At 41.8% G+C, this 23818-nt stretch overlaps 1 protein-coding gene across 8 annotated transcripts in view; it reads left to right on the top strand.

Moving 5' to 3' along the window:
- LOC121389972 (basement membrane-specific heparan sulfate proteoglycan core protein-like) overlaps window positions 1–23818 on the top strand; it is a 299120-nt gene that overhangs the window by 52628 nt on the left and 222674 nt on the right. For all 8 annotated transcript variants that reach the window (XM_041521661.1, XM_041521663.1, XM_041521660.1 and 5 more), the window contains exons 2-3: window positions 11919–12096; window positions 20067–20232. In XM_041521661.1, the coding sequence (XP_041377595.1) occupies window positions 11919–12096; window positions 20067–20232 (344 nt within the window). The remainder of the gene's footprint in view (window positions 1–11918; window positions 12097–20066; window positions 20233–23818) is intronic.

The following is a 23818-nucleotide window of genomic DNA, read 5'->3' as shown; positions in this document are numbered from 1 at the left end:
ATATGGCTGTACATCAGTTGCTATTAAAACAAATATGTCTACAGTCTAATAAACAAATATTTAGCCCATGTTCCCTGTCTTTTTCCAGTAGTTTTGCTGTGTTTCAACTGCCATCACTAGACAAGGTGTTACAAACAGCCAATGTTCCCTGTCTTTTTCCAGTAATTGCTATTAAAACAAATTGGTCTACAGTCCTATAAATAGAAACATTTAGTCCATGTTTCCAGTCATTTTCCAGTAGTTTTGCTGTGTTTCAACTGCCATCACTAGACAAGGTGTTACAAACAGCCAATGTTCCCTGTCTTTTTCCAGTAATTGCTATTAAAACAAATTGGTCTACAGTCCTATAAATAGAAACATTTAGTCCATGTTTCCAGTCATTTTCCAGTAGTTTTGCTGTGTTTCAACTGCCATCACTAGACAAGGTGTTACAAACAGCCAATGTTCCCTGTCTTTTTCCAGTAATTGCTATTAAAACAAATTGGTCTACAGTCCTATAAATAGAAACATTTAGTCCATGTTTCCAGTCATTTTCCAGTAGTTTTGCTGTGTTTCAACTGCCATCACTAGACAAGGTGTTACAAACAGCCAATGTTCCCTGTCTTTTTCCAGTAATTGCTATTAAAACAAATTGGTCTACAGTCCTATAAACAAAAACATTTAGCCCATGTTTCCAGTCATTTTCCAGTAGTTTTGTTGTGTTTCAGCTGCCATTACTAGACAAGGTGTTACAAACAGCTGTGTGGCCAAATAAAACAGAAACATTTAGCCCATGTTCCCTGTCCTGTTCCAATAAATTGGCCATATTTACATTGCTATCATTTTGTTACAAACAGTTTCCTGTATTTCCACAGTGGGGACACTGGTAAAGTTTCCTGTATATTACAGTCAGATAGGACAGAAACATTCAACCCATGTTATCCATTTTTTTTCCCAGTAATTTTATTAGATTTCAAGATTACAATCAAATAAATGGAAACATTTAACCTATGTTGCTTGTCTTTTCCCAGTAATTTGAGTATATTTCAAGAAACACTGAACCCATGTTGCCCATCTTTTCCCCAGCAATTTAGCTGTATTTAAATTGACATTACAAACAAACAGCTCTACAGTGGAATCATTCAAAACATTTAGCCCATGCTTGCTGTCTTTTTCCAGTAATTTGAGTATATTTCAAGATATCTGCAATGAAATACAGATAAACATTTAAACCATGTTGCTTATCTTTTTCCAGTAATTTATCTGTATTTAAATGCACAGTGGAATCGACAGAAACATTTAGCCCATGCTTGCTGTCTTTTCCCAGTAATTTTAGTATATTTCAAGATATCTGCAATGAAGTAAAGAGAAACATTTAACAAATGTTGCTTATCTTTTCCCTGTAATTTAGCTGTATCTAAATTAACACTACAAACAAACAGCTTTGTGCTTGGTGGAATTGACAACATTTAGCCCATGTTTGCTGTCTTTTTCCAGTAATTTGACCATATTTTTTTTTTTATCTGACAAGTGGAATTCCCCATCTGCTGTTATTTACCAGATCACAGGCATAGCCTGAATAGTGATCACTTGGGAGAAATGAGAAATGAAGTATCAGCTTCTGGCCCAAACCGGTAGTTTTACTTATAATGTACAAGGGCAGATGGTCACTATGGAAAGTCAATAATGTTGTTTGCATCTTTATCTTTATAGCTTTTGCCTTCTGCATGTATTCGCTTGTATTCGCTTGTATTCGCTTACAGGCTAAAGAGGGTGAACCTGTATAAGGAATTCTTGGTTAATAGGTGTTGTTTTTAGTTGTTGTTGTTTGTTAATGGAAACAGTATTTCATTCTTTACATCGTCTTTGATTTATGGAGAGGATGTTAATGTGTGTCTTAAATATCTAGAATATTTTTAAAATTTATTTAATAATTTAGAATAGAGCATCTACATTATTGTGGCTGGACATTCTCAATGTTTGTTTTGTTTAATGACACCACTAGAGCACATTGATTTATTAATCATTGGCTATTGGATGTCAAATATTTAGTAATAGTCTTATTCAACTTACTGTGCTAGCTCAACCATAATGCTATACAACCTGAGTCATAACTTCCTCTGCAGAATTGTCTTCTCTTGCCGGATGCAGTTAGGTCATTAAAATTTAACATAGAACATATCGATCAAGAAAGAAATATTTTATTTAACGACGCACTCAACACATTTTATTTACGGTTATATGGCGTCAGACATATGGTTAAGGACCACACAGATTTTGAGAGGAAACCCACTGTCGCCATTACATGGGCTACTCTTCCGATTGGCAGCAAGGGATCTTTTATTTGCGCTCCTCACAGGCAGGATAGCACAAACCATGGCCTTTGTTGAACCAGTTATGGATCACTGGTCGGTGCAAGTGGTTTACACCTACCCATTGAGCCTTGCGGAGCACTCACTCAGGGTTTGGAGTCGGTATCTGGATTAAAAATTGCATGCCTCGACTGGGATCCGAACCCAGTACCTACCAGCCTGTAGACCGATGGCCTGCCACGACGCCACCGAGGCCAGTATATCGATCAATTAATGATCAGCTATTGGATGTCAAACATTTGGTAATTCTGAAATGGCAGCTAGCAACTTCCTGGAAGACACCCAGTGAAAACATGGGTTCAAGCATGCTGTCCCAGGCATACATGCTGAGGGCCTAGTGGAAGATTAGCTTGTGCTAATCCTGTCACCCTCATTAAATAAAGTTATTATTATTATACTATTATTATTATACACACCTCAGCTATTTAGATTGTCTGTCCAGGACAGAGGGTTAGTGATTAGAAAGAGTAGTTGGTGTAGTGGCCTTACATCTACCCATGGAGTCATTAAAATTGCTTTGGGTGGGTGCCGGCACCGGGATGTGAACCCAGTACCTATTAGCCTTAACTCCAGTGTCTTAACCACTACACCACCAAGGTCGGTTGCATCACTTTCCATTGTTAATGGTTTGTAAGAGAGAAGCCAGTGTAGTGGCCTTACACCTACCCATTGAATTGTTAAAACTTGCTCTTTGTGGGAGCCGGTACCATGGTGCGAACCCTGTACCTATCAGCCTTAAGTCCCGGTGGCCTAACCACTTTACCACCAAGGCACTATCAGACAGTGTGTCTTATACTGACCACCAAACCACAGTTAAGAAGGTTAAGTACCATTCTGGTAGCTGGCAGCCGGGTGTGAAATACAGGGCCACTTGGCACAGTGGGTAAATTGTCTGGCCAAGTCCTGTGCTCCTTGGTATTTAGACAATTAGCAAATCTGTTCCTCCAAACACCCTGAACCATTGACCTATCAGTACCAATTACCACAGTGCCAGCTTGACCCTTGCAGCTGTCTCCTGGCTGTGAGTGACTGATGGACAAGATAATATTCAAGTATAAGAAGCTAACTGGTACCACAAGACTTTCCTCAAGGAAAGAACAAAGATTCATTTATACAAGCAGAGAGTAGCCTGAGGTACATCTATCAAGGTTCGAAATACACATAGCAGCCTGTGAAAAGCGAAAAGCAGTCCAGTTTTTTTTTAGACCTATAGCAGGAGAAATAAAAATTCAACAAAATAAACAAACTTTTTTATGAACGTTAAATGTATTCTGCCTCAGTGACAGCATCTGTCAGTGTTCGCTATGATCAAAATGAAGCCGAGCTTCAGATCACTCTTCTGAAAAGGAAGGAAGGAAATATTTTATTTAACAACACACTCAGCACATTTTATTTACGGTTATATGACGTCGGACATATCGTTAAGGACCACACAGATATTGAGGGAGGAAACCCGTTGTGGCCACTTCATGGGTTACTCTTTTCGATTAGCAGCAAGGGTTCTTTTATATGTCCCATCCCACAGACAGGGTAGCACATACCACAGCCTTTGTTACACCATTTCATTTCATTTCAACTTATATCCAATTAAGGTTCAAGCACGCTGTCCTGGGCACACACCTCAGCTATCTGGTCTGTCTCTCCAGGACAGTGAGTTAGTTGTTAGTTGGTTGGTGGTTAGTGAGAGAGAAGAGGGTGTAGTGGTCTTACACCTACCCATTGAGCCCTTAAGAACTCGCTGTGGGTTGGAGCCGGTACCGGGCTGCAAAACTTTTATCTACCAGCCTGTCGTCCGATGGCTTAACCACTGCGCCACTGAGGCTGGTATTTGTTGTACCAGTCATGGTGCACTGGCAGGACCGCAGAAATCAGACACTCTTCTCCATGTTGCTGCAAAAGAAAAAAATGTTTTATTTAATGACTGACTCAACACATTTTATTTACGGTTATGTGGCGTCAGACATATGGTTAAGGACCACACAGATTTTGAGAGGAAACCCGCTGTCACCACTACATGGGCTACTCTTTTGTATTAGCAGCAAGGGATCTTTTATTTATGCTTCCCACAGGCAGGATAGCACAAACCATGGCCTTTGTTGAACCAGTTTACACCTACCCATTGAGCCTTGCGGAGCACTCACTCAGGGCTTGGAGTCGGTATCTGGATTAAAAATCCCATGCCTCGACTGGGATCTGAACCCATTACCTACCAGCCTGTAGACTGATGGCCTAACCACGACGCCACCGAGGCTGGTCCATATTGCTGCAATGTAAGGTGTAAAGTGTAGGCACACACTGGTGCACATCCTGGATATGCTTGAGTAGGTATGGTGATGGCCATGGTTCAGGTAGATCCTGTCAAGTCATAACAAGTGTAATAACTATGTAGTGACACAGACATAGAACACACTCAACTGTCGTCAAGGCTTGACACAGCTTGAACTAATGAACATCAGTAAAACCAGACCAACCAAGAAGATCTGCAACAAAAACAAACATAAAAAGGAGAAAAAAGAAAATTGCTCCTTGTTTATGCAAGGTTGCTTGCAGTCTTTGCTATGGGAAAAATATAGTGAGCTGATCATCACTATTCTGAAGTGATATGATTGTTGAAATAAAATGTGTTAACATTTTCATTGTAAGGTGATATAAAACTTTCCAGGTTAGTGTCGGAGGGGGCTGGGAGTGATTACTTACATTTCCGGGGTGGGATGTATAGCACAGTGGTAAAGTGCTACCTTAATGCGCAGTCGGTCTAGGATCGATCCCCATCAGTGGGCCCATTAGGTTATTTCTCATTCCAGCCAGTGCACTATGACTGGTATATCAAAGGCTGTGGTATGTGCTGTCTTGTCTGTGGGAATGTGCATATAAAAGATCCCTTGCTACTAATGACAAAATGTAGCGGGTGCTCTTTCTAAGACTATATGTCAGAATTACCAGATGTTTGACATCCAATAGCTGATGATTAATAAAGAAATCAATGTGTTATCCTGTCTGTGGGATGGTGCTTATAAAAGATCCCTTGCTACTAATGGAAAAAATGTAGCGGTTTTTTTTTCCCAGACTATATGTCAAAATGACCAAATGTATGACATCCATATATATATATATAGCTGATGATTAATAAATCAATTAGGTCTAGTGGAAAAAATGAGAGTTTTACTTACCTTTTCTGACAGAGAGTACTGCATGCACATTCATAAATTATGTTTGTGTAGCTTGGCCTGTATCTGTAATTGCCTGACTGTGTGAGTCTATGGTAGGTGATGTATGAAGAGGTGTACATTCGTGAATTAAAAAAATCCCATATGGGCGGGTTAATTATTTTTCCAAGTGCATTCTCCAACTTGATACATTATTCATTTTGAAAAATTTACATGACTTCTAAATTAACTTCTATTTTTATCTTTTTTAAAGAAAATATTGGTTAAAATGGCAAAGAATATTTACAGATCTAATAATCTCAAACGATAGGATCCTTTTGGACCTAACCTGTCCGATTCCATCAGTACATCAGTGGATGTCTGGCATTAAGCGTGATGCACGTGCTAGATGTGTAATCTCTGATTTCAGATTTAGTTTCTGACAATCTTCTCCGTGTTGCGCCAGACTACATTACTATCACTAATATCAGGTTTATAAGGCTAAAATTACATGTTTATTTGATAATGCAGATGTTTGGCCTCATAGGCTAAAGCGGTGTACTTGTTTACAATGATTAAGTTCTCTCTCAGTAGTGGGTTCAATTCCCTGGGCTGAATGTTTTGTTTGACAGGTGTTGATAGCTTTCTGTCTGTATGTTTGTCTGTATATCCATCATCCATCCATCCATCCACTCACTCATGGTGCGAGAAATAGCCGAATGGGCCCATTCTTCTATTCATCAATCCATCTATCTGTCCATCCATCCATCCATCCATCCATCCATCCATCCTTGCATCCATCCATGCATCCATCCATGCATCCATCCATCCATCCATCCATCCATCCACCAATCCATCCACCAATCCATCCATCCATCCATCCATCCATCCATCTGTGTCTTACTGCCACTGCCTTGTAGCTCACTATGGTCTGTCTATATCTGTCCATTCATCCATCCATCCATCCATCTGTGTCTTACTGCCACTGCCTTGTAGCTCACTATGGTCTGTCTATATCCGTCCATCCATCCATGCATCCATCCATGCATCCATCCACCAATCCATCCATCCATCCATTCATCCATCCATCCATCTGTGTCTTACTGCCACTGCCTTGTAGCTCACTATGGTCTGTCTATATCCGTCCATCCATCCATGCATCCATCCATGCATCCATCCACCAATCCATCCATCCATCCATCCATCCATCCATCCATCCATCCATCCATCCATCTGTGTCTTACTGCCACTGCCTTGTAGCTCACTATGGTCTGTCTATATCCGTCCATCCATCCATGCATCCATCCATGCATCCATCCACCAATCCATCCATCCATCCATCCATCCATCCATCCATCCATCCATCTGTGTCTTACTGCCACTGCCTTGTAGCTCACTATGGTCTGTCTATATCTGTCCATCCATCCATCCATCCATCTGTGTCTTACAGCCACTGCCTTGTAGCTCACTATGGTCTGTCTATATCCGTCCATCCATCCATCCATCCATCTGTGTCTTACTGCCACTGCCTTGTAGCTCACTATGGTCTGTCTATATCCGTCCATCCATCCATGCATCTATCCATGCATCCATCCATGCATCCATCCACCAATCCATCCATCCATCCATCCATCCATCCATCTGTGTCTTACTGCCACTGCCTTGTAGCTCACTATGGTCTGTCTATATCCGTCCATCCATCCATCCATCCATCTGTGTCTTACAGCCACTGCCTTGTAGCTCACTATGGTCTGTCTATATCCATCCATATCTTGCTATATTCTACCTGTAGTTGTTTCACTTTGTTCTTGTACAAAACCACTGTAACCACTTATCTGTTTGTCTTGTTCGCTGTGGTCTACATGCATTCTTTCCTCATTGTTGACATGGACAGTAGGATGCCCTGGTTTGACACCTGTGCACGTTAGTGGTGAGAGGTCTTTCACCTTGTAAATCAGTGTGGCTCTCTGTGATGCCTGTAAGGAAACCCCACAGTGTCCGTGCTTGTAAAACACTTTACTGCTGCGGTGCGGTTACACCATGACAAGTTGGGATGGTCAGCTGGTCTAAGTATTTGTGGAGCGATATCTCAATACATTTTAAACTGAATGCTATTTGGCATCTAACATAGTAGTGAGAAAGAGTGAGAGAATGAGAAAGAGAGATACAGAGAAAAAAATAAACAGAGTCAGAGAGAGAGAGACACACTCACAGACAGACAGACAGACAGAGACAGAGAGAAAAATAGACAGAGAGAAGACAGAGAGTCAGAGAGAGAGAGAGAGTGAGGGAGAGGGAGACAGAGAGAGAGAGAGAGTGAGGGAGAGAGAGACAGAGACTGAGTAAGAGACAGAGACTGAGTAAGAAAGAGAGAGAGATAGATTACTCCTTCCGAAAAGCACCTGAGTGATAATTTATTTCCCTTCACAGTACATTCCATGGCCTTTTTTGTAGATCTGCTATTTGTTAGAATGGGAAATAACCAAGGTCCTTTGAGATCAATCAATCATGCAATTTACTGCGCCCCAAGGAAGCACTCTAACATTAAACAGCATGTACATCCCGCCCTAGTTCTACAGATATGTTGGTCAAAGCAGTAAATGTCGACAGAGCCAGGTGAATATCCACTGGTGTGATATATACTCGTGTGTGATATATATCTTATAGTATATGTATACGTGTCATATATACCAATAAATGACATCCCTGTGAACGTACCCAAGTTATTAAACTGACCAGTATCTTACTAGACGTATAGACTTTATAATCTTTCTATTGAGTGGGCTAATAAATCTGTCACCTTTTAGTACTGTGAGTAGTTTAACATGTTCTTCAAAGCTGTACCTAGTTTTAAAATATCTGGGGTAGGGGGATGGTCTTCTGTTTTTTAGGAGTGGTATGTAGCTCAGTGGAAGAGTGCTTGCGTGAGGTGCATTGGGTCATAGGATCGATTGCCTTCAGTGGACTCTAGAAGTGCATCAAAGATCAAAGGCCATGGTATACATTGTCCTATATAGATGGGGAAAGTTCTAATGCTGCTTGCTGTGTATTAATAGAATATGACACTAATGGTTTTGTTTTGACAAATGTACATTTGTACATTAAGAGAGAGAAGGATAGAGAGGGAGAAAGAGGGGAGAGAGAGACTGTGGATAGAGGCTGTGGAAAGAGACTGAGAAAGAAAGATGGGAGAGGGAGTTAAATATGAGGGAGAGAGGGGAGATGGGGGGAGAGAGGGGCGAGGGAGAGGGGAAATGTAGAGTTGGCAAAACCCACTACTATCACACAGGCTACCCTTTCAAAATAGAAGCAATGGATATTTTTATATATGTCCTTTCCAATACTCGTGTAGAGAACAAGTGCATTTAACAGGTAGGTCCTAAGGATTAACAAGATAATATAACACTTATGGTTTTCTTTAGAAAACGTACATTAAACCTATTGTAAACCTACACCCAGCGTGGTGTGCTGCCTAGAGGTCTAGCAAATAGTTCCGATGTGAACCGTATAATGAGCCATCATCTCGACCACAAAGAAAACACATCGCTACTTTGTCCGAGTGTCGGCTTTTCACAGTGCCAACGTATCATTGCCAACAATGTGTAGAATGTCTCATCATTTTTCCACATGTGTATCGTTTATTGTAGAGATCTTCTGGAAGTGATTTTTTTATAGTTTTTGTTAAGAACAAACTTATATAGACAATGATAATGAGATGAATGTTGCAGCCACATTATTTCCTTTTTGGTATGAGACTACTTGACAGTCCCGTTTTTGTTTTGTTTTTCTTCTCTTTTTTTAAAAAGAAAATCAGAAACATAAATTATAGATGATGATAATAAGTTGAATGGTACCAGCCTCGGTGGTGTCGTGGTTAAGCCATCGAACATAAGGCTGGTAGGTACAGGGTTCACAGCCCGGTACCGGCTCCCACCCAGAGCGAGTTTTAATGACTTAATGGGTAGTTGTAAGACCACTACACCCTCTTCTCTCTCTCTCACTAACAACTAACCCACTGTTCTGGACAGACAGCCCAGATAGCTGAGGTATGTTTGCCCAGGACAGCATGCCTGAATGTTAATTGGATATAAGCACGGAAATAAGTTGAAATAAAATGGTGAATGGTGAAGGTATGGGACTACTAGACTGGCTTATTTTGCTATCAGTTGCCCAGCCAATGCACCATGACTAATGTATCAAAGGCTGTAGTACACATGTGTTATCGTGTCTGTGGGATGTTGCATACAAAAGATCTCTTGCTGCTAATGTAAAAATGTAACGGGTTTTCTCTTTAAGACTGCATGTATGTCAAAATTACCCAAATGTTTGACATCCAACAACCGATGAATAATAAATCAGTGTGTGCTGGTGGTGTCATTAAACACAAACAAACTTTAACTTTAAAACTTTTTGCCAATAGAATTTTGTTTGTTTTATCCACTTTTTAATATATTTTCAAAGAAATACTCTACATACATCTCAAACTTGGCTAAAACTTAATTAATTCCACTGTGAATGAACCCTGCAGGAAATTCTAGTTGCCAGTGAATAAATAGCCTTGGTTACAAAGATCTGTCTACTTGTTGAGTTGGCCATATAGAGGTTGCGTGAGACCTTTGATGTCTCAATCTGCTGGTGTGATCAAGGGAGGGATTTACAAACATTCCACAAAGATCATTGTAGCCATTTAATTTCCTCCAGTCTGGCTGGCTCACCATCTGTCTACGCCTGTCTGGTGTCGCGTTACAGGAAGATCATTTCCCAGTAACCCACTGCACCTAGTGCATTGCACCCAGTGCACTGCCACATCAAAGCCTTTGGTATGTGTTGTCCTGCTGCTGAGAAATAGGAGTGGGAGTTTGATGTTATAGTTCAGTAACTCACCAAATAATCCATTACACCCAGTGCACTGCCACATCTTGCTCTTGGTATGTGTTGTTCTGCTGCTAAGAAATGGGAGTGGGAGTTGGAGGTTATAGTTAAGTAATCCACCTCACCAACTTCATTACACCCATTGCACTGCCACATCAAAACCCTTGGTATGTGCTGTCCTGGTGTTAAGAAAAGAGAATGGGAGTTGGGGATAGGTCAGTAACCCACTGCAAGTAGCTCACTGCACCCAGTGCACTGCCACATCAAAACCCTTGGTATATGCTGTCCTGCTGCTAATAAAAGAGAGTGGGAGTTGGGTGTAGGACAATAACTCACTGCAAGTAGCCCATTGCACCCAGTGCACTGCCACATCAGAGCCCTTGGTATGTGCTGTCCTGGTGTTAAGAAAAGAGAATGGGAGTTGGGGATAGGTCAATAACCCACTGCAAGTAGCCCATTGCACCCAGTGCACTGCCACATCAAAACCCTTGGTATATGCTGTCCTGCTGCTAATAAAAGGGAGTGGGTGTTGGGTGTAGGTTAATAAGCCACTGCAATTAGCTCATTGCACCCAGTGCACTGCCACATCAAAACCCTTGGTATGTGCTATCCTGCTTAGAAAAAGGGAGTGTGGGTAGTTCAAAAAGCCTTGTATGTGCTGTCCTGTTGGTAAAAAAAAAAATGAGTGGGACCTGTGGGTAGTTTGCTGGTGCTATTAGCCTGATGGTTCCTTTACACTAAAATAGTTCCTATTGACAGTTGAGTTAAAATTTTGTAATAAATTAAGGAATCTGTTTATAGATTCTGTTAACACATTATTTAAGATCAGATTTTTTTATTTGCTGTTAGTACAGCATACATAAGACATGCAGGTTGTATATGTTCATGAGAGTGTATGTGTCTGTCTGTATGTATGTCAGTCCATCTGTCTGACTGACTGTCTATTTCATATTTGAGGGAAAATTTGCTGATACACTCATTAATATTTGTTAATTCAGGAAAAGGATATTGAATTTGATGAACAAAATACAAATATTTGAATTGTTTTAATGAACAAACTTATGTTGTTGGGTTTTTTTAGAAGAAGGATTTTGAATTTGCTAATGAACAAAAAACGTCTTCTTTTCAAAAAAAATTGAATTTATTGACGAACAAAATAAATTATTTGTTATTTCACGAAAAGAATATTGAATTTACAAATGAACACAATAATTGAATGAGCTGATGAACAAAATAATTTTTATTATTTCAGTAAAAGGATCTTGAGTGTGCTGAAAAAAATAATTGTATTATTTGATAAATAATAACTTAAATGTACAGATTAATAAGATAATTATATTTACTATTTCAGGAAAAGGATTTTGAGTGTGCTGAACAAAATAATTGTATTATTTGATAAATAATAACTTAAATTTACAGATTAATAAGAAAATTATATTTACTATTTCAGAAAAAGGATTTTGAGTGTGCTGAACAAAATAATTGTATTATTTGATAAATAATAACTTAAATTTACAGATTAATAAGAAAATGATATTTATTATTTCAGGAAAAGGATTTTGAGTTTGCTGATGAAGTGGTGAAAAGGACGATACGAGAAGTGACATTAACGGATGATGAGGATTTTCTGAATGATGAACAGGGGTCAGGGGCAGAAGAGGGGAGTGCCACCACGGAGCCACCCATTATTCCACCCACTAAAATTGTTCCTGTTCCAAATTATCCAGGTGAGTAATCTCTCATGAAAAGTTTGTTTTGTTTAACAACTCCACAGCACATTGATTTATTAATCATCGGTTATTGGACGTCATATATTTGGTAATTGTGACATATAGTCTTAGAGAGGAAACCAGCTACAGTTTTCCATTAGTAGGTAGGGATCTTTTATATGCATGATCCCACAGACAAGATAGCACATACCACAGCCTTTGATATCATACCAGTCGTGATGCATTGTCATGGTTAGGAGGAGAAATAGCCCAATGGGCCCACCGACTGGGATTGATCCCAAACTGACCATGCATCAAGGGAGTGCTTTACCACTGGGCTACGTTGTGCCTGTCATGAATTCTTTTCTTTATGGAGCGGCCATAGTCTAATAGTAGAATGCTCGTCTGATGCACAGTCTGTCTAGGATCGATCCCCGTCGGTGAGCCCTTTGGGCCACTTCCCGTTCCAGCCAGTGCACCACAACTGGTATATCAAAGGTCATGGTACATGCTATCCTGTCTATGGGATGGTGTATATAAAAGATGCCTTGCTACTAATTAGAAAAATGTAGCGGCTTACCTCTCTAAGACTACCGGTATATATTAGAAGTACAAAATGTCTGATAATAAATACATCAATGTGCTCTAGTGGTGTCATTAAACAAAAACAAACTTTAACTTTTAAAATGTTTTGAGGTATCATTAAACAAAAATTCCTTTCTATATCGTTCGTAGCTGGAAATATCTAAATCATTTCTTGTGTCATCTGTGATATCCATATGAGATGTTATGAGTTTCAGGATCGATTCCCTCTTGATGAACTCATTGCATTAACTTTCCTTGTCCATCCATGACTTGTTCATTTCTCACAGCACGGGGTGGGATATAGTCCAGTGGTTATACGCTCGCTTGATGTGTGGTCAATCTGGGATCAATCCCCGTCGGTGGACCCATTGGACTATTTCTCGTTCCAGCCTCTTGATGAACTCATTGCATTAATTTTCTTTTTTCTTGTCTATCCATCACTTGTTAATTCCTCACAGCACTGGAAAAATCGTATATGTAAACAAACTTCATACCTGATAACACTCGGCATCTGTTTCTGATAATGTTGTTTTGTGTTTATCCGATGGAAATGTACACTCTCGGAGTCGGTGGAGCATAAGATGTGATCATGTTGCGCATGATAGACAAGAAATGTTTTCATGCCACAGTCTTTGTCACTATCTATTTGGAAGGAAGGAAGGAATTTTTTTATTTAACGACACACCCAACACATTTTATTTATGGTTATTTGGTGTCAGACATATGGTTAAGGACCACACAGATATTGAGAGAGGAAACATGCTGTTGCCACTTCATAGGCTACTCTTTTCGATTAGCAGCAAGGGATCTTTTATATGCACCATCCCACAGACAGGATAGTACATATCACAGCCTTTGTTACACCAGTTGATGAGCACTGCCTGGAACGAGAAATAGCCCAATGTGTCCACCGATGGGGATCAATTCTAGACCGACCGCGTCAAACGAACACTTTACCACTGGGCTACATCCCACCCATCTATTTGGGTGTAAAATATCTCTTGCTTGCTTTTCGGGAAGGTATGGCTATTGGGGGGGGGGGGGGGGGGGGGGGGAATAAACCACAGTGGCAGGGTGCTTTCCTAAGATTGAAATACATATATGATGTAGTGAACTGGCCTCGGTGGTGTAGTGGTTAATCCATCACATCAGACATAAGGGTACAGGGTTCGCAGCCCGGTACTGGCTCTCACCCAGAGCGAGTTTTAACGACTCAGTGGATAGGTATAAGACCACTACACCCTCTTCTCTCTTACTAACCACTAGCAACTAACCCACTGTCCTGGACAGACAGCACAGATAGCTGGTATGTGTGCCCACGACAACGTGCTTGAACCTTAATTGGATATAAGCACGCAAATAAGTTGAATTAAAATGAAATGATGTAGTGAAGGATTACCCCCTTAACCTCTCCATTATGGAAAGGAAAGGAATATTTGTTATTGCTACATACGTGTAAGATCATAAAAATAACATGTATGAGAGTGTAAATTTTGTTTTAATTAATATTTATATCAAAGGGTGTGTACGACTAAATCAAATCACATAACTGCTACTCTCAGCATTTGGTTTAAAAAATATTTATTTGCAGATCAAATTTGGGATTGGCCAACAGGCAAGTGCTATATTAAGTCTGCTCCCTACATTTAACAAATATACATGTTATACATCAAGATGGCTAGAACAGTGTTACAGTGTTTACTCTCAGCATTTCATTATGGGGTGGAATGAACTGATTTTTTTAAAAATTATGCTTATATGGCATCGGACATACATGTATGGTTAGGGACCATACAGATAATGAGAGAGGAAACCCACTGCTGCCACCACACAATGGCCTACTCTTTCTGAATAGCAGCAAGAGGTCTTTTATCTGCAGCATCCCACAGACAGGATAATCACATCCCTTGGCCTTTGTCACACCGGCTGGAACGAGAAATAGACCAATGGGCCCACTGATCCTGGGCTGACCACACATTAGGCGAGCGATTTACCACTGGGCTATGTCCCACCCACAGATAATGAGAGAGGAAACCCGCTGTCACCACTCCATGAGCTACTCTTTTTAGTTAGCAGCAAGAGAATCTTTTATATGCAGCATCCCACAGACATACATGTACACATATTAAAGGCCGTGGTATGTGCTATCCTGTCTGTGGACCTTTGTTACACCAGTTTTGAAGCACTGGCTGTAACAAGACATAGGTCAATGGGCTTGCGAATGGGAATCAATCCTTTGTGGTCCATGCATCAGACAAGCACTTTACCACTGGGCTACATTAGTTAGGGAGATGTTAGAAGTGCTTAGATCAACACATATGATTCCACAAACCGGATAATACATGTACATGCCACGGTCTTTGTTACACCACTTGTGGTACATTGACTGGATCGTGAAGTAGTCCTTTGGGCCCTCTGACAGTGATCGATCCTAGACTGACCGCACTTTGCTACTGGGCTATGTTAGGTTGATCTAAGAAGTGCTTTGATCAGCACATATCCCACAAACAGGGCCTTTGTTACACTGGTTGTGGAGCACTGGCTGAAACAAGAAATAGCCCAATGGGCCCGCTGACGGGGATCGATCCTAAACCAACCACGCATCAGACAAGCACTCTGCTGTTGGGCTACGTTAGTTGGGGAGATGTTAGAAGTGCTTTGATCAACACATATTATCTTCCCTGAGAACTTGCCAACAGAAATAAGTGATAGCAAGATAAGCTATTTCCCTGATTCCACTGGTTTATGTTTCTGAAGATACCGGTTCGCTTCCCCAGGTGGTTTTTTATTTGTTTTCCTTCAAGAACTTTGGTGTGGTTTATTTTTGCTTGTGATAGTCTTGTCTCCTGTTTATGTACCAACCAGTGTTTATTCTAAAATTGAAGTGGGGAAGAAAGGAAGGCGAAGGGATCTGAATATGTAATACATGTATTTGTGCCACATTGTCCGGATTGTGAGAAGGGCAATCAAAGATATAAATAAAAAAAGCCCAGAAAAGAATGTGGTGTGTCCTCTTAACAGGGTGGGATATAGCTCAGTGGGTAGAGCACTTGCCTGAGGTGCCTGATTGATATAGCTCAGTGGGTAGAGCACTCGCCTGATGTGCCTGGTTGATATAGCTCAGTGAGTAGAGCGATTGACTGAGGTGCCTGGTTGATATAGCTCAGTGGGTAGAGCACTCGCCTGATGTGCCTGGTTGATATAGCTCAGTGGGTAGAGTGCTTGCCTGAGGTGCCTGATTGATATAGCTCAGTGGGTAGAGCACTCGTCTGAGGTGCCTGGTTGATATAGCTCAGTGGGTAGATCGCTTGCCTGAGGTACCCAGGCATCGAAATAAGCATTGTGTCTGGTAACCCATTTACAGGTTACCACAAAATATAACCTGGTAACCTATAGGTTTCCACAACTATATGAAAGTTAGAATTGAATTCCTGTTACTACTACGCAGTCGTTCTGAAATTGTAACGGTGCGCACGAACATCGGTACGAGAAACGAAATCCGGAAGTAAATTTATCTAGTGGGCACTGCTTAAACGCGGATTGCCAAAATTTGCTTTGCAATTCCACAAGTGCGCACGAACATTGGTGCAATTTTGTACGAAAAAACAAAACGCGGACGTAAATTCATCTAGTGGACGCTGCTTAAAAGTGGAGTGACTTGCGTGCGAACATCGATGCAATTCCTGACGAGATAATGAAACGCAGAAGTCTTGAATGCATTGCCTGGTTTACGTTCGGAAACGAAACTACCGTTAACATGTGGTAACCTCCCGGTAACCTGAACGACCGTTCTCGACTTATTTCGATGCCTGGGTACCTGGTTGATATAGCTCAGTGGGTAGTGTGTTCGACAGGTGCCTGGTTGATATAGCTCAGTGGGTAGAGTGCTCGCCTGAGGTGCCTGGTTGATATAGCTCAGTGGGTAGAGCGCTCGCCTGAGGTGCCTGGTTGATATAGCTCAGTGGGTAGAGCGCTCGCCTGAGGTGCCTGGTTGATATAGCTCAGTGGGTAGAGCGCTCGCCTGAGGTGCCTGGTTGATATAGCTCAGTGGGTAGAGCGCTCGCCTGAGGTGCCTGGTTGATATAGCTCAGTGGGTAGAGCGCTCGCCTGAGGTGCCTGGTTGATATAGCTCAGTGGGTAGAGCGCTCGCCTGAGGTGCCTGGTTGATATAGCTCAGTGGGTAGAGCGCTCTCCTGAGGTGCCTGGTTGATATAGCTCAGTGGGTAGAGCGCTCGCCTGAGGTGCCTGGTTGATATAGCTCAGTGGGTAGAGCACTCGACTGAGGTGCCTGGTTGATATAGCTCAGTGGGTAGTGTGTTCGTCTGAGGTGCCTGGTTGATATAGCTCAGTGGGTAGAGCACTCGTCTGAGGTGCCTGGTTGATATAGCTCAGTGGGTAGAGTGCTCGACTGAGGTGCCTGGTTGATATAGCTCAGTGGGTAGAGTGCTGACTGAGGTGCCTGGTTGATATAGCTCAGTGGGTAGAGTGCTTGACTGAGGTGCCTGGTTGATATAGCTCAGTGGGTAGAGCACTCACCTGAGGTGCCTGATTGATATAGCTCAGTGGGTAGAGTGCTTGCCTGATGTGCCTGGTTGATATAACTTGGTGGATAGAGGTGCATAGGTCATAGGATTGAACACCCTTAGTGAACTCTTTCTATGGGGATTTTTCCTGTCCCAACCAGTGTCCCTTGACTGGTATATCAAAGGCTGTGGTATGTGGGAATGTGCATATAAAAGACCCCTTGCTGCTACAGTCAAAGCACATCAGCAAACTGTTTCATCAGCTGAGCTTGATCTCACCCCTACATAATGCATTGAGAACAGTGATATTAGAGGTGGATCCAGAATTTTGTAAAGGGAGTGAGTCACAGACTTCTAAAAAGGAAGGGGACGACGCACTCAACACATTTTATTTACGGTTATATGGCGTTGATATTGAGAGAGGAAACTCGCTGTTGCCACTTCATGGGCTACTCTTTTCGATTAGCAGCAGGGGATCTTTTATAAGCACCATCCCACAGACAGGGTAGTACATACCATGGCCTTTGTTACACCAATTGTGGAGCACTGGCTGGAACGAGAAATAGCCCAATGGGCCCACCGACAGGGATCGATCCCAGACCGACCGTGCATCGAGTGGGTGCTGTACCACTGGGCTACGTCCTACCCCCATGTTTATTTAAAGATGCTCAGAAATGTGTTTTTAGGGCAATTTATATTGTATATTGTATATCAGTGGCACAGTGGTTAAGCTATTGGACTATAGGCTGGTAGGTACAGGGTTCGCAGCCCAGTACCAGCTCCAACCCAGAGCAAGTTCTTAAGGGCTCAGTGGGTAGGTGTAAGGCCACTACACCCTCTTCTCTCTCACTAACCACTAACCAACTAACAGCTAACCCACTGTCCTGGACAGACAGCTGAGGTGTGTGCCTAGGACAGTGTGCTTGAACCTTAATTAGATATAAGCACGAAATAGTTGAAATAAATACATATTTTTAAAAATGTAATTAAAAATGGCGGAGAAGGGTTCACGGGACTACTGTGACCCTCCTCCCCTCTGGATCCGCTAAAGTGATACGAATACATAAAAAAAACATAAAAAGAAATTTGATATTCATCACTATTTCAGACCTGTTAACCTATGACACTCGTATTGAATGAGAGTGGGACCCGAGAAAAATCTGTCAGAACTTGCAGAAAATGTCGTATTACAAAATAAATAAAGTTTAAAGACAGTTGGTCTTTGAAGATGTTATATAATAAAACAAAATAATGGGAATTTTGAACTCAATAAATTTCCAGGTCATCGCTTACTGGGTCTGTTATTCTGTGGTAATTACTTGTAGGTGTGTTGCCAAACACTATGCAGATTTTGATGCTTCTATGTCAGACAGTTAATAGCTGATAAGTATCAGGTCTGTTAAAAAATGTGATATTTGAAGTGAGCAGGGTGGGGAGCCTATTATTTCAGTCAAGGGGTATGAAATTTGTCTATCTTTGGGCGGCCTCAAATAATAAAAAATTTCCCTGATGTCTGGCGAAACAAAATACCGTGAAACCTCTCAAGACCGGACACTTATGTAAACAGGAATTCCCTCAAAACCGGACGTTTTACAGAGTCCCTTTCTAAAAACCAGAACAGAACTTGACCTCTGTAAACTGGAATTCCCTCAAAACCGGACGTTTTACAGAGTCCCTTTCTAAAAACCAGAACAGAACGTAACCTCTCTAAACCGGATCCCTCTTAAAACTGGACATTTGTCTTGGTCCCAAGGGTGTCCGTTTTAGAGGGGTTTCACTGTAGCAATATTTCAGAATACAATTTTCAGGAACCATCACTTTTCATTGGTGGCCAGAGTCTAAGAAATCACTGGCTGTGTCATCAGACACCGTATTCTTGAGGACAGGATGTAGCCCAGTGGTAAAGCATTCGTTTGATGCACGGTCAGTCCAGGATCAAGTCCCATAGGTGGACCCATTGGATTATTTCTCGTTCCAGCCAGTGTTCCACAACTGGTGTAACAAAGGCTGTGGTATGTACTATCCTGTGTGTGGGAAGGTGCATATAAAAGATCCCTTGCTACTAATTGAAAAAGAGTAGCCCATGAAGTGGCGACAGCGGGTTTCCTCTCTCAATATCTGTGTGGTCCTTAACCATATGTCTGATGCCATATAACTGTAAATAAAATGTGTTGAGTGCGTCGTTAAATAAAACATTTCCTTCCTTCGTTATTCTTGAAGTTTGTAGAACCCCTGTAATTTTTTTATTTGAAAATTATTTTGTTTTACTAGCTTGGTCATTGAAACTATTTAATTGCCCAATGGTGTAAAAACACTAATTACAGGCATTGGCCTATCATATTCTAGAAGACTACACTGCTAGTTAGACATTCAAATAAACACAATTAACCTAACCTAACAATCGGTTGCTTTCATAATAATCATATGTACCAACTAGGTACGGGACGTAGCCCAGTGCTAAAGTGCTTGTATGATGTGAGGTCGGTGTTGGATTGATCCCTGCCATACTTTTTCAACTGTCATACATGTAGAACTGTTTAATTTGTTTCCTAATTTTTTTCAGTATCGGGTATTTCCGTGTGTCATTAAATGTCACATTTTAAAACTAATATATTGTCACCTACTTCATAGTACTTTTTCAACTGTTTAATTTGTCTGTTTATTTTTTCAGTATATTACCATGTGACATTAAACATCACATTTTAAAGCTAATATATTGTCACCTACTATATAGTACTTTTTCAACTGTTTAATTTGTCCATTTATTTTTTCTGTATATTACCGTGTGACATTAAACATCACATTTTTAAGCTAATATATTGTCACCTACTACATAGTACTTTTTCAAATGTTTAATTTGTCTCTTTATTTTTTCCACAGTATATTACCGTGTGACATTAAACTTCACATCTCTAAGCTTCTCCCCGGAGCTGGGTAACCGGTACAGTCATCGGTTTCAGAGTTTGTCACGACAGCTGGCCGACGTCATCGAGGCACTGTTTCAGCATGTTCCAGGACAACAACTCGTCACAATTCTTCATTTTAAGTGAGTATCATGTTTGTTTCTTTAGTCCCCCACTAGTCCAAAGGCAAGACGTAGCCCTGATGTGCTGTCAGTCTAGGATCGATCCTTATCGGTGGACACATTGGGTTATTTCCTGTTCCAGGGGTGGGACGTAGCCCTGATGTGCTGTCGGTCTAGGATCAATCCTTATTGGTGGACACATTGGGTTATTTCCTGTTCCAGGGGTGGGATGTAGCCCTGATGTGCTGTCAGTCTAGGATCGATCCTTATTGGTGGGCCCATTGGGGTGCTGTCGGTCTAGGATCGATCCTTATCGGTGGGCCCATTGGGGTGCTGTCGGTCTAGGATTGATCCTTATCGGTGGACACATTGGGTTATTTCCTGTTCCAGGGGTGGGACGTAGCCCTGATGTGCTGTCGGTCTAGGATCGATCCTTATCGGGGCCCATTGGGTTATTTCCTGTTCCAGGGGTGGGACGTAGCCCTGATGTGCTGTCGGTCTAGGATCGATCCTTATCGGTGGACACATTGGGTTATTTCCTGTTCCAGGGGTGGGACGTAGCTCTGATGTGCTGTCAGTCTAGGATCGATCCTTATCGGTGGGCCCATTGGGGTGCTGTCGGTCTAGGATTGATCCTTATCGGTGGACACATTGGGTTATTTCCTGTTCCAGGGGTGGGACGTAGCTCTGATGTGCTATCGGTCTAGGATCGATCCTTATCGGTGGGCCCATTGGGGTGCTGTCGGTCTAGGATCGATCCTTATCAGTGGGCCCATTGGGGTGCTGTCGGTCTAGGATTGATCCTTATCGGTGGGCCCATTGGGTTATTTCCTGTTCCAGGGGTGGGACATAGCCCTGATGTGCTGTCGGTCTAGGATCGATCCTTATCGGTGGACACATTGGGTTATTTCCTGTTCCAGGGGTGGGACGTAGTCCTGATGTGCTGTCGGTCTAGGATCGATCCTTATCGTTGGGCCCATTGGGTTATTTCCTGTTCCAGGGGTGGGACGTAGCCCTGATGTGCTGTCGGTCTAGGATCGATCCTTATCGGTGGACACATTGGGTTATTTCCTGTTCCAGGGGTGGGACGTAGCCCTGATGTGCTGTTGGTCTAGGATCGATCCTTATCGGTGGACACATTGGGTTATTTCCTATTCCAGGGGTGGGACGTAGCTCTGATGTGCTGTCAGTCTAGGATTGATCCTTATCGGTGGGCCCATTGGGGTGCTGTCGGTCTAGGATCGATCCTTATCGGTGGGCCCATTGGGGTGCTGTCAGTCTAGGATCGATCCTTATCGGTGGGCCCATTGGGGTGCTGTCGGTCTAGGATTGATCCTTATCGGTGGGCCCATTGGGTTATTTCCTGTTCCAGGGGTGGGACGTAGCCCTGATGTGCTGTCGGTCTAGGATCAATCCTTATCGGTGGACACATTGGGTTATTTCCTGTTCCAGGGGTGGGATGTAGCTCTGATGTGCTGTCGGTCTAGGATCGATCCTTATCAGTGGGTCCATTGGGGTGCTGTTGGTCTAGGATCGATCCTTATTGGTGGGCCCATTGGGGTGCTGTCGGTCTAGGATCGATCCTTATTGGTGGACACATTGGGTTATTTCCTGTTCCAGGGGTGGGACGTAGCCCTGATGTGCTGTCGGTCTAGGATCGATCCTTATCGGTGGGCCCATTGGGGTGCTGTCGGTCTAGGATCAATCCTTATCGGTGGGCCCATTGGGTTATTTCCTGTTCCAGGGGTGGGACACAGCCCAGTGGTAAAGTGCTGATGCCTGGTTGCTGTAGGATCGATCCCCGTCAGTAGGCCCATTGGGCTACTTCTGGCTCCAGCCAGTGCACCATGACTGGTATATCAAAGGGGCTGTGGTATTCTGTTTGTGGGATAGTGCATATAAAAGATCTCTTGCTACTAATGGAAACATGTAGTGGGTTTCTTTTCTTAGACTATGTTAAAATTAAAAAATGTTTGACATCCAATAGGCGATGATTAATAAATCAGTGTGCTCTAGTAGTGTCATTAAACAAAACAAACTTTTTTGTTTAGTCCCCCACTAGTCCAAGTCAAAAGGTAGCCCAGTGGTAAAACACTCGCCTGGTGTGCAGTTGGTCTAAGATCAGGGTCAGTAAGCCCATTGGGCTATTTCTCGTTCAGCTCTCTACGTTAGCTTTTTCATCTAGGTGCCAGATAGTGCCTACTTCTGTTTTTTATATATATAATATGAAATGTTTCAGTCACCAAATGTAAAAAAATGGTTGCTTATGGGACCAAAACGGTCTCAATATAAAGAGCTGTCATTCCAGCCAATCATTACAAGAAATTATGTTGCAGTTTACAAATATGGTAAGTGACCCTGCAAAATATGGATGTTATTGGGGTTTGGTTCTATTCATTAATTAATCATTAGCTACTGGTAATAGTCTTATTCAGCTTACTGTGCTAGCACAACCAATATGTTATACAACTTGAGTCATAACCTCCACTGCAGAATTGTCTTCCCTTACCGGATATATAGCACTACATCTGCACACGTGTAGATTATCAACCTCATCTTCAATTCTGCAGTTGTCCATTATTAAGTCTTAGAGGAAACTTGCTATATTTTTCCATTAGCAGCAAGTTTGTTTTGTTTAATGACACCACTAGAGCACATTGATTTATTAATCATCATCTATTATGTCAAACATTTGGTAATTTTTACATATACTCTTAGAGAGGAAACCCGCTACATTTTTCCATTTGTAGCAAGGATAGCACATAACATGGCCTTTAATATATCATTCGCGGTGCACTGGCTGGGACAAGATATAGCCCAATGGGCTTACTGATGGGGATCGATCCCAAACTGACTGTGCATCAAGTGAGTACTTACCACTGTGCTACATCCCACCCCTATCATTTACTGTAAATATTATTTTCTGTGCGTCTGATATGTTTTTGTCTTCTAATGTTTGCTTTTGTTCACAAACACTTGAAGTTGCCCCAGACATTTTCTCCTTTTTTCTTGACATGAAATGAATAGCTTGTAAGATATGTATACAGCATACTTAGTACCAAGGTCACTGTGACAAAACTGTCTGCTCTGTTCCATAAATTCCATGTGCATTTTTTCTTTCTCTCTTTTTTTTTTTTTTTTTTTTTTTTTTTTGCTACAAAGTGTATGTAACTTGCCAATTCTCAAAACTTCTGACTGTAAGCTTAGGATTGTCAAATTCCCAGGAATAAATATTAACCCAACCCAGTGTAGCTTAACTTAAGATGTATTGGGCTTGGTTAATCTTCTTTTTTTATTTTATGTTTTTCCCCAGTTTATCAATGAAATATAACTGTATTTACATATTACTTATGAATTGTATTTATCCATTTAGATACCAGCCTCGGTGGCGTCGTGGTTAGGCCATCAGTCTACAGGCTGGTAGGTACTGGGTTCGGATCCCAGTCGAGGCATGGGATTTTTAATCCAGATACTGACTCCAAACCCTGAGTGAGTCCTCCGCAAGGCTCAATGGGTAGGTGTAAACCACTTGCACCGACCAGTGATCCATAACTGGTTCAACAAAGGCCATGGTTTGTGCTATCCTGCCTGTGGGAAGCGCAAATAA

The sequence above is a fragment of the Gigantopelta aegis genome, chromosome 15 (genome assembly GCF_016097555.1).
Source record: "Gigantopelta aegis isolate Gae_Host chromosome 15, Gae_host_genome, whole genome shotgun sequence".
Lineage (NCBI taxonomy): Eukaryota > Metazoa > Mollusca > Gastropoda > Neomphalida > Peltospiridae > Gigantopelta > Gigantopelta aegis.
Note: the sequence above shows the minus strand (reverse complement) of the source record. Positions and strands in the feature narration are given on the sequence as shown.